At 48.3% G+C, this 12,140-nt stretch overlaps 1 protein-coding gene across 1 annotated transcript; it reads right to left on the reverse strand.

Moving 5' to 3' along the window:
* Positions 1 to 1,653: 1,653 nt before the first annotated feature.
* On the reverse strand, positions 1,654 to 9,944 carry LOC144118981 (uncharacterized). The gene is made up of 3 exons (XM_077651742.1): positions 9,576 to 9,944; positions 5,746 to 6,000; positions 1,654 to 1,825 (listed from the first exon to the last, which is right to left on the reverse strand). Exons 1-2 carry the CDS (start codon positions 9,840 to 9,842, stop codon positions 5,788 to 5,790), a joined length of 480 nt encoding a protein of 159 aa, XP_077507868.1. The 5' UTR covers positions 9,843 to 9,944; the 3' UTR covers positions 1,654 to 1,825; positions 5,746 to 5,787.
* Positions 9,945 to 12,140: the final 2,196 nt, after the last annotated feature.

A 12,140-nucleotide genomic window follows, 5' to 3' on the forward strand; every position in this document is an offset into this window, starting at 1 on the left:
AAAGCAGACCTCATCTATGAAAATGATCTTCTAACGTCATTGAAGCATGAATTACGTAATGGCACAGCCCACCTGAAAGAGATTGCTTTGTCCCGGTTCACAAGGTTTAGCAAGCTCTTGCATGTACTATTCTCCCGTACACACCATGGTCTGCAGATGCTACAGTCCGGTCTTCCACCTGTACTTAAGTTTACGCTTACTTTAGGTGAATTCGTTTATTATCGAAGAATCTGTTGCATGCCATGTTTAGTTGAGGTAAAAGGTTGTTCAACTTTATTCCTTTTTCATCCTGGTTTTCTTTTCTTCCTGTTTATTTTTCCTTCCTCAGTGATGATATGTCTTAAACCTGCTATATAATATTTAATGTTATCAGCTGTTGTGATGTATCTGGTTCTAAACTTTAAGGGGAAAGGGGGAGGGGTCCGAGAGGTCATGCTTCATAATGCGCAGCTTTTTTTCCCGCTCGCTTCACCATATTTTGTTTGTTGAACATGTGCGGAGAAGTAAAATTAGCTGCAGTTTAACTACTGCTGAACCTGGCTAGCAAGCGAAAGCCGTGGTGTATCGGGCATGTACACGCGGCTTGGCGTCTGTAACGTAGGCTGTGAGAGACTGCTAGGCTACCGCCGCAGCCGAACACGCCTCGTGTTAAGCGGCCCCACACTCTCTTCTTCACGGCAGTAAACATGGCACGAACCCACGCATGGGGATTGGACAACGTACAGCGGAGAATGCCAACGAGGTATTTGCGCGGGGTAAAAAAATGGCCGTGGTTTAGCTCTGCTTAAATCTGGAGGGACGCGATAGCTACAGCTGGCCGAGTGGAACTTGGTCACGTGACCAACCACGTCCATCGTATTAAAAACCAGCGCTAAAAAACACAGAGGACGAGATTAGACACACGGAAGGCGTTGAACTCGCCCAATCCTCAGTTCTTCTACAGTTCACCAACGCCGTGACGAACCACGTGATCAGCCACGGCGCCGCTCCGGCGGCAGCTGCTCCGCACCACGTGACCAGCCACGTGACAGCGTGGCGGCGCAGCAACTGGAGAGCAAGCTGCCGGGCTAGTTGGTGATGCATGTTGTTTACTAGGAAGCGCAAACAAACGGACAAGGGACGGAGTAGGGTGGCGGGACGAAGCAGAGAGGCGGGACAGAGTAGGGGGGCGGCGCAGCCACAGGGTGGCAGCGCCGCCACGCTGAAGCCTCGAAACGCTACCGCAATGTAGCTATCGTTACAATAAAATAGACTCGTGCTGTGCACTGAAGAGCGTCGTCTTCATCAAATTCCATCTGCTCCGCCCCGCGGCACTGCCCACTCATTGTTTTACGTATACCACAAATCAGTGCTTTCGCAGTGGTTCGAATGTAGTAAAAATTCTCTGTAGCTTTTTATCATTAAGAAACAAGTTCCAGCGACAACAGTCAAGTTGGTAGAGAGGAGGTGAAGGCAAACGGCACAGAGGAGGTCCCTTTGCGCTATTTTGTTCTAATGTCTGATGATTACGTTAAGCATGCCCGTCTTCGTGTGTGCAGTGTGAAGAAATGTGCAATCGTTCAGATTCGCAAATATTTAATTCGTACGATAAAATCGAAAGCAATGCAGAAATAAGATACGAAATTAACCGATATGGGTCTATCGGATGCTAGGGCATGGCGAACCGCGCAGCCATGTAGGAATGCCGTGTGTCCAGGTCAATTCAAGGTAATGGCCAAGGTGTTGGAGAAGAGGTCTCCGTGCACAGAGCCCAACACCTTGAATCTTGGATTCATGTGGCAGTCTACTTGGCGAGTGAATCGCCCACGGCATCGCTTTCTCCTTCCTGAAAGAATGAAACGTTACAGAAATACGTGAATTTGCAACAGAACGCATCAGACTTATGCACTAAAGAAATAAGATTATTCTATGTTTATCTGTCCACAGGGCGCATAAGAGGCAGTACACAGGACACAAGTTATTCTCTAGTTCTTTGGTTTTCTAACGTCCACCGATATCCTCACAGACGGAAAGTTTTTAGAAAACCCCTTACCTACTTCACCTCAATTTAGTGTTGTGACGAGTTGCGAGGACATCAGCTGTAAAGGTCGATTCGCAATGGCTTTGTATTATCTCGACAAGCCTTTAGTACAGTGAAGTACAGTGTATGACTGATTAAAGCGACACGCGCTGGTCTGTCGTTTCCTATCAAAGATAGGAGCAAGAGGAAGCTCACAATGGGCACCAAAACCCAATATTACCGCATTGCGTGGCTGTTCTTCAAGACAGTGAGCGAGAAAGCATGGCAGCAAACGGCGTTCTTAAACAGACACGCTTGCATAACGCGGACTAATAAAGGAAATGGTTCACTTTGGACGCGAATTCCAATCAACACACAAATTGCTGTGCGTTCCTGCGCTCAACTACGAGTAAACAGCTGCAATTCCCCTTTTCACATAAGTGGAGCATAATACACGCACGCGATTAATAAGTCATCATTCTCATAAAATAATTATAGAATTGCTCTTAAGTCTGCTTAACTGCGGAAACGCGAAAGCCTTTCCCTTTGCTATCTTTCTCCCTTCATTGTTCATTTTTATTTGAAATTTTGTTTTTCATTTTACTTCTTAATTTTCTATTTTCCTTAAATTTCTAATTTTTATTTTTGATCTTAATTTTGTTCTTATCAAAATGTTTTAACACTAAGTGAACCTTCTCATACAACGTCTTTCATTGAATGAGTGACTCGAAACCTGCTTCAAGCATGGCATTTATTTTCATTATTTCAAATTAATAATTTAATTAGGTGCAATTCATCAACCAAACTTTTCCCATTTCAAGATGTACTTACGCGCTACCTAACACAGTCAAACATTTCTACATTTCTCTCCACAGAAGGACATAATCATGCGAACAAATTTTGCGGACACTTTTTTCTGACGCGACATAACCATATAATGCTTGCGCATTAGGAAGAGAAGCGAGACGTATGACGCGTATCCTCGTTGCAGTGCGCTCTACGACTTGGTCGCCATCAGAGTATGCAGAGAAAAACTCGCATAAATAGGCCCTGGCGTCGCGTATCCCATTATGTAAATGAAGGTTATAAAAATGTTCTAATCCAATATTGTAGGGGCGTGAAGACATTTGCGTCTTGCTCCGCACTTGAGGATACCTCTTCGCGCACCACCCAGTTATCATAAGACCACTCACTAACCATACCATTTCAATGTCGTCGTAAGGGCGTACATATTCTTTTATGACTACAGCTTGCTTGTTTCACGAAGGACAAATGTATAGGGTTTTTAGCCTAGGACAATAAACTTTTACCTAAGGCAATTATTTACCTAAGAAATCACAATTCTTAAAAGTAGGCTCTTAGAGTTAGAAGAGCGCTTTTTTTTGGCACAGAATTACCAGCGGTGCAGTTCATCAGAATTCAGCTAAGACTCGTTAACTAGAAGGCTGGTGAACTAGTACTGAACAGTTTTTAGCTATTACTGTTAGGCCCCTTAGGTAACTAAGAGGCGTGTAACCCACCGTAAGTAATATCCATCAGTTTTTAGAATTAAGAAAACGCGGTTACCCGCCGCGGTGCCCTCAGTGGTTAGAGAGCTCGGCTACTGATCCGGAGCTCCCGGGTTCGAACCCGACCGCGGCGGCTACGTTTTTATGGAGGCAAAGAGCTAAGGCGCCCGTGTGCTGTGCGATGTCAGTGCACGTTAAAGATCCCCAGGTGGTCGAAATTATTCCGAAGCCCTCCACTACGGCACCTCTTGCTTCCTTTCTTGTTTCACTCCCTCCTTTATCCCTTTCCCTACGGCGCGGTTCAGGTGTCCAACGATATATGAGACAGATACTGCGCCATTTCGTTTCCCCCAAAACCAATTATTATTATTATTAATATTAAAACAAGGTTACCCTTGTCGCTGCGGCCCCAAGAGTTACGTGCACTTTAGAGGTTGCTTCGCCTGCAAGCTTCTCGAAAGCGCTTATAATTTGGGGTGATCTAGCCAAAATTTGTTGGGCCACAGCACCGAGGGTAACCACGTTTTCGAAATACTAAAAACTGATATTACTTATATAGGGCTGCATGCATCTCAATAATTAAGACGCTTAGCAGTAATAGTTAAAGATTAAACTATTCAAAGTTAGCACGTCTTGGCGGCTGCGTTTTTATGGAGGAAAAACGCTAAGGCGCCCTTGTTCTGTGCGATGTCAGTGCACGTTAAAGATCCCCAGGCGGTCGAAATTATTCCGGAGCCCTCCACTACGGCACCTCTTCGTCCTTTCTTCTTTCACTCCCTCCTTTATCCCTTCCCTTAGGGCGCGGTTCAGGTGTCCAACTATATATGAGACAGATACTGCGCCATTTCCTTTCCCCAAAAACCAATTATTATTATTATTTTCATTCTTTTCCAGCAAATTCAGACATCCACAAAAAACATACCAACCACCCTGTGACTAAGCCTTTGCTTGCCTGTGTTACTGCTCTCAAGTTTGTACAGAGCGAAGGAGGAATCAAGGTCTTGCCCCGCTGCAAAGTGTCTGCATACAGAGTCACCCTGACGCCACTTGTCCTCCTTCTCCTTTTTCTTCGCAGTATTTCACGAGCAAGAGCGAGTATCAATATACCTTCGTCTCAAACTCGTTTAGATTAATACATTCAGCGTTGCGTGGTTTCCGTACACGTACTTGGTCTTTGGACTTAGCAGTGGGCATTTAGAAGGAAAACCACAAAGATACCTGTCGCTTTTGCAGGGAAAGGAGAGAGAAATACTTAGACTTTCATCTTGTTTCGTTTGGTTTGTTGGGGTTTAACGTCCCCAAACCGACTCAGGCTATGAGAGAGGCCGTAGTGAAGGGCTCCGGAAATTTCTTGGCCCTTCGTCCCACGCTCTTCAAGACAGCGTTATCTTCTGCTGTGTACCGGGACCACAAACTCGTTCATTCAGTCTCTGTTGTAATGATCACAGATTGTAGTGTCATAATGGTAAGAACTCAATCGAACAGCAATTGCAAGGTCATCGCGTAGGAAGTCTTCGCAGAAACCAAGCACCGCCAAGTTCCATTCAGTTCAAGGTGATAACCAGCCGCTGAGCGAAATTTATGAGAACGTCTTAGTTCACTGTTCCTGGAAGTTACAGGTCAAGCCCTGCCGGTAGGAATAGAAACACTCACCTCCAAATTAATATGTAAGCATTGTGTGGCTATGTTTGCGGTTTCGTGTCATCACGAGCTTGTCATCACGATAACGTGCGAACGAATTTAGTAATAAGAAATAGAATGGCTGCATTAGATACAGAATCAAAAAATCTCGCAGGAGAAATCATGAGGTGCATGTGGGGTAATTAATTTACTAGAGCCAAAAATGTCCAAAAAGTGGGCGGGGTCGGAGCAAAAGTGGCGCTAAATTTCCAAGCACAGGAATTGGGCGAAGCTAAAGCGTGGCGCCAAATATGAAAAACCGGAACTGTGGACGCAGCGAAGCATGGAGCCAAATTTGTAAATTAATTGTGGCGCCAAGTTTGAAAACTGAAAACAGCCAAGAATAGAACTTAATTAATTTAAGCAAAGAGGGGCAAAGAAGAGCGAGGAGGCTTCAATGGTTACGCATTCCCCCAATGGAGATGGCGCAGCGGTTTTTTTATGATGAAAGGGTTCAAAACCCAGTGCGTTCCCAAAGAGCACTAGCAGTCCCTCCTAAAACGCTCGTGGACTAGCAGTTCATATCCTTAAGGTGTTTCAATAGGACAAATTATATACCTGCACGGCGGGGCCGACTCGGACAACGAAAAGCTCCCGAACTCAAGCGTCGTGGGTGCCGTCTTGGACCAAATGCTGCGCAGCTGCCCGGGTCTCCGCGAGCAGAGCGGCGTCCCGTATCTTCAGGCGCTGGAGGTCCAGGTGCTGCGCGGGTTGTACAGAGCCCCTGCCCTCTTCGAAAGCCTCCAGGTCCGAGTCGGCTGACCCCGTGGAGGGGGTGCTGGAGTACGTGGTGGCTTCTTTGCGCTGACACTTCTAGAAAAATGAAGCAAAAAAATTAGCATTAAAAGAGCGGTAAGAAAGTTGCTCGGCCTGGGCAGGGGCTAAGCGCATGTAATAGAGCTTATTGTTCGTTCCTGTTGAAGTATTTATCGTGATTTAAAATGCAATGACCTGACTTTCTGCGCAACTCAAGAATCTCTGAATAACCGAACCCATCATCTTCATTGCCATCACCACCCTCAGCCTACGTCTACTGCAGGACAAATGATTCTCTATACCACTGTAATGATATCGCGCTTTTGCCACCTGCGGCCCCCCTATCGGAACTTCGGCATAACGTTTTTTTTTTTGCTACTGTGGCCATTAAAGGAGCAGCAATATTGGATACAGAGGAACGTGAAGCATTGCGACACATGCGAAAAGAAGAGCTTGCTTTTACGACGTTGCTGAGTTTGCTGTTTACTTGAACACTGCGCAATACATCGGTTCACTACTGCAAGGACCTGTTTTGTCCAAGCGGGGGCTCATACTCTGTTGCAGAAGCCAGAGACATTTCCGAACCTGAAAAGAGAATCTCCTCTGAAATACGGAGTTTCATCATGATTGTACTAAAAATCTGATATTCACAGAATATACTGGTTCTTTCATCGAAAGCGGTCATAGATTAAAAAAAGAAGGAAGGCATGAGATGTATAATTATTGGTTTTTCGGCACAGTTTTGCCAGTTGTAGTGCACGTTAGAAAAAACTAAATGGTGCCAAATAATGAGTTCGTTAGCTAAATTACAGTAGCGAATTTCATGGCGGTTAGTTAGGAGCCTTATTGCTCTTGGATACTTGCAGGTGGCCGCATGGAATAGCAGTGTAATATTCTACAATTTAGAAAAAGTGCCATTGTTATGCGCAGTAGAGTTACGTATAAATTCTCTCAACCAAGCTAAAGCCAGGCCGCGGGTCACCCTATGGGCTCCTTATTGGCTCCACGGGACTCCTTATGGGGGTTAACCGCACCCTAGATGAGCTTATCGAAGCCCACCGAACGGTGCAGCTCGTACGCCTTTTATCCACCACTACGGGACGACACATTCTCTCTGGCTTAGGTCTCAACCCTACAAGCTCTCTCAGAGATATGCACGCCACCCAGGGGACAATTCAGTCCTATTTAACAATCATTCCAATCCCCAAAAACTTGCATCTGGTCCACCACCCAGCTCGCCGTGAAGCATGAGTCACGGCTTTGCACAGACACTGTCACGCACATAACAGTGCAGTCTATGTGGACGCCGCAAGATATGGCAATGAAGCCTCTACCTTGAGCGTAGTCTCTATTACACTCCACCCTGGAGTTTCTGGTTCGACCAAAGCTACATCTTGGTTCCGTACAACGAAATTTCTCTCCACAGTAGCGATCAACGGCTCCATCATCGACCCCCCCCCCACCCCACACACAAATCCCTCTAAAACTTGAGCTGATGGTCTGGCGCCAGCTCCAATCCCGTACCTTTATAACCCCAGCTAAAATTGCCCTTATCCACCCCGACTTTTTCTCCCCCGAATGCACCATCTGCGGGGCACACAGTGCTGACTTGCACCATATCCTTTACATTTGCTCTGAGCTCCAGCCACCCTCCCAATGGCAACTCACTGATATGGAGGGATGGAAGGTCAAGGTATCCAGCTCGGAACCGGCCGCACAAAAGCAGCTGGTGTGCTGGACACTGAGTCTCTGAGACCCGCAAACTCCCGGTCACCATACACAATATCAAACCAACCCACCACTATACGCTGTAATAATAAGGCTCAAGAATCAATAAAAGTTTTCGCCTCCACCTTAGGAGCACAGCCGCCGCTGTGGTTGAGCAGGAGTTCGGCTACTAAGCCCGAGTACCAGGATCCGAACCCGAACGTGGCGGCCTCGTTTCGACGGAGATCAAACGAAAAAAGCGCCCGTGTGCGATGTCAGTGCACATTAAAAATCTCGGCTGGCCGAAACTATTCAGTAGCCTTCCACTAGGAAATCTGTCACTTTCTTCTTTCACCCCCCTTCTCTCATCCTTTCCTGCGCGGTTGAGGTGTCCACCAATATGTGAGGCACTTGGTTTGGTTTGGTTGATGAGGTTCTGACGTCCCAAAGCAACTCAGGCTATGAGGGACGCTGTAGTGAAGGGCAGTGGACAGTTTCGACTGCCTGGGCCTCATTAACGTGCACTGACACCATACAGTACGCGGATCTCTAGCATTTCGCCTAAATCGAAACGCGACCGCAACAACCAATATAGAACCCGCGTCTTTCGGGACAGCAATCTAACACCATAACCATTGAGCCACTGCGGCATTCTTTTCCTCAATGCAATTTATTTCTGGCAGTGACAGCGATCACGCGGCTTATGTGTCACGTGGTTTTCCCGCTTGCACTACGGCTTCCGCTTCAGCCTTCTGGATAGCCATCTACCCGCCGCGGTGGCTCAGTGCTTAAAACGCTGGGCTACCGAGCCGGGGTACTATAGTTTTAACGTGACTGCGGCGGCCGCATTTGGACGAAGGAGAAGCGCAAAATGCGCCCGTGTGGTGATGTCAGTTTACACATTCTCAGAGGGTGGAAATTATTTCGCAGCCCTTCCGCTGCAGTCTTCTTTCTTTATTCCTTCCTTGACACTCACGTTTATCCATTGCGCTGGACGCGGTGTAGGTGCCCACCCAGTAGTGACGTTACGGTTCTTTCCTTTTATAAACACCAATTTTTGTAAAACTCTGTTACACTCGACTCAGCGATTAAGTGCATTATTCCTAGCCCTTGTTAAGTAACTTGTATCTCAAAATCATTTCACGTCGGGGATCTCTTCCGAGCGATTTCGCACATCTTAGCATCCTTGTTTCAAAGAGCACAAAAAAATTCGGAGCGGTTTAACTACTGCTGAACCTGGTTATTGAGCGAAAGCTGTGGTGTAGCGGGCAAGTAGACGCGGCTTGGCGTCTGTAACGTTGAGTGCATTCTGCACACTGCACAGGCAGCGCGGCAACCCTGCAATCCTTTCAGGTGGCCGTTCAATTAATGGTTCATCGCGAGAAGTGGGGCAACCAATAAACGCTGCGCCCTATCCTACCTCCCTCTACAGGCGAACCGAAATGTCAAAGATCAAAGACCGAGTGGTGTATCCCCATCCGACATCTCGCTCACTTGACGATCAACCGGCAACGCACAGCGAAACCGGTATTACATAGAGCAGTGAAGCTTTCGCTTCAAAAATGCACGTTGCTATAGCATTTATCCGGAGTTCCCGGGTTCGAACCCGACCGCAGCGGCAGAGTTTCTGTAGAGGCAAAACGCGTAGGCCCCCGTGTGCTGTGCGATGTCAGCGCAACTTAAAGGTTTCCAGGTGGTCGCAATTATTCCGCAGCCCTCCATTACGGCAACTCGTCCTTTCTTCTATCAGTCTTCCTTTCTTCTCTGATTCATCAGTCCCTCCTTTATCCCTTCTCTTACGGCGCGGTTCAAGTGTCGCAGAGATTCGGGACAGATACTGCGCCATTTCCGTCCCGCCAAAAAACAATTTTCAATTTTCTATAGCATTCGCTATTCACCACACCGGCATATCCAATGTTTCTTACCTGCTCACACTCCTCCGGGTCGGCCAACTCTTGCTCCAGGAAAGACGCATCCGCGATTGTTGCGGCGCTGTGTTGGGGCTCTTCTACAGGCCAGCGCAGCGCAATCTTGCTCAGCTTGAGCCGCTGAATCGTGTCGCAGTGATTCAGGCGCTGGAAGCCGGGACGTTGCGCTGGTCGTTGTAGTCGAGGGCCGCCGCCGATGACCCCGAGGCCCCAAGAGCTGGTTGAAGCGCTGCTTTTGGGTGTGCAGGGTACATTGGCAGCCATGATGGTGCTCGAGAAGACGGCTGTGTCGCTAGGTCGTCTGAGCGTAATCGCAATCCTGTGCCCTGTTCACGAACCTAAGCGAACGCTCTGAAGTGGTAACTCTTAACGCTCATCGGCTGTATAAAGCTCCACCTAGTCTTCTCTCATCCGATGCGTAGCCGCCGTGAGCGTTCCCCTTGCTCATGCTCAGCGCGAGCCGTTCGGAATGCACCACGTGTCACGTTTAACTCATGCAGCAGCGCGAGCCGTTCGGAATGCACCACGTGTCTCGTGCAACTCATGCAGCAGCGCGAGCCGTTCGGAATGCACCTCGAGTCTCGTGCAACTCATGCGCAGCGCGAGCCGTTCGGAATGCACCACGTGTCTCGCGCAACTCATGCGCAGCGCGAGCCGTTCAGAATGCACCACGTGTCTCGTGCAACTCATGCGCAGCGCGAGCCGTTCGGAATGCACCACGTGTCTCGTGCAACTCATGCAGCAGCGCGAGCCGTTCGGAATGCACCACGTGTCTCGTGCAACTCATGCAGCAGCGCGAGCTGTTCGGAATGCACCACGTGTCTCGTGCAACTAATGCGCAGCGCGAGCCGTTCGGAATGCACCTCGTGTCTCGTGCGCCCCCTATCCGATTAAGTTTTTTTCCTTACTGTGAACGCTTAATGGCGCATTGGCCGCGAATTTACGGTTCAAACCCCTCCACGGCGTTCGCGTTTCGTTAGAGGAGGAACGCAACAGAGAGAGAGAACAACTTTATTTGCCACTTGGGGGTTGGGAGTTAGGGGGCAGGTGGGCCACACGTGGGAGTGACGTCTTGAGCCCAAGATAAGAGTGCCAGTTTAGTCTTCTTGTCTGATCTAGCAAGAAGTTGAATCCAACCCTCCAAGCAGGGAGCTGGCTGTAAAGTTTGTGGAGGCGGGTTACCCTCACATACCCGCAGGATGTGCGCCTGAGTGGCAAACACTCCCTGTAGTAAGGACAGGCGGGGTCGTATTCCCCGTCAGTGATGACGTATAGCCTCGAATGACTGAGAATCGAATTGCTCTGCAGTCTGCGAAGCATGGTGGCTTGCGGTCGGTCGAGGTCGGGGTGCGGAGGCGGGTACACACATCTTGTACACTGATTGTGTGGATGCACTCCCGGCAGTCCCGAAATATCAAGTTATCCCTCCTGACATAAAAGCCCTCCACTACGGCACCTCTTTCTTCCTGTGTTTCGAGGTCAGCGCACGTTAAAGATCCCCAGGTGGTCGAAATTATTCCGGAGCCCTCCACTACGGCACCTCTCTCTTCCTTTCTTCTTTCACTCCCTCCTTTATTCCTTCCCTCACGGCGCGGTTCTGGTGTCCAACGATATATGAGACAGAAACTGCGCCATTTCCTTTCCCCCAAAACCTATCATTATCATTATCATCACTCAGTCCCTCGTTTATCCCTTCTCTTACGGCGCGGTTCAGGTGTCGGCCGAGGTGCGAGACAGATACTGCATCATTTCCTTTCCAAAAAAACCAATTTCAATTTCAATTTTCTTCCTGCAATTCAAAGCCAACTAAGTGCTCGTCAAGCCACTACCCAGAAATATAAATTTCATACTACAACCCAATCAAAAGCGAAATCCAACAGATTGATGCGATTATACGCAAAACATACAAAACAGCACTCCATCTACCGCATTGCACATCCACAGAGAAGCTTTTAGCACTAGGACTTCATAACAACTTTGAAGAACTGAGAGAGGCACAACACGTCGCCCAGTTGCAGAGACTACAGCAGACTCCGTCTGGCAGGGAGCTTCTGCAGATGGTGGGATGCAACGAACAAATACAAGAAATCCAGCGAGCCACGACTATTCCGGACGGCATACGGGGCACAATTAGAAGTGACCCCCATCCCCAAGAACATGGACCCCAACCTACACGAAGAACGCAGAAAAGCGAGAGCCGAGTACATCCAAAAATCACTAGCCCGCCAGACAACAACGGTGTATGTAGACGATGCCACATACCCCAAAAGGACGGGACAAAACAACCCCAACGCGGTAGCAGCTGTGATAAACTCGGACATGCGGGAAATCATCAGCGCGTCGCTACGGGACTGCACGGTCGTCGAGGCTGAAGAAGTGGCCGTCGCTCCAGCGGCAGCGGAGGGCTACCGGACTAAGCGATTCTTAACAATACTAACCGACTCTCAAACGGCATGCCGAAACTTCATATTAGGCAGAATAGGTCACAGAGCCCTCCGCATACTACGCTCTGGGGACCGACCTAAACAAAGCACAGAAGAAGAACCAATAAAACATAAGATA

The sequence above is a fragment of the Amblyomma americanum genome, chromosome 2, assembly GCF_052857255.1.
Source record: "Amblyomma americanum isolate KBUSLIRL-KWMA chromosome 2, ASM5285725v1, whole genome shotgun sequence".
Taxonomy (NCBI): Eukaryota; Metazoa; Arthropoda; class Arachnida; order Ixodida; family Ixodidae; genus Amblyomma; species Amblyomma americanum.

Excerpts from the sequence above, each read along its gene's own strand:
- LOC144118981 (XM_077651742.1), bottom strand. The coding sequence starts at position 9,842 with ATGGCTGCCAATGTACCCTGCACACCCAAAAGCAGCGCTTCAACCAGC. Across the intron at positions 6,001-9,575 it reads ACCCGGAGGAGTGTGAGCAG|AAGTGTCAGCGCAAAGAAGC; the intron begins GTAAGAAACATT and ends TCATTTTTCTAG.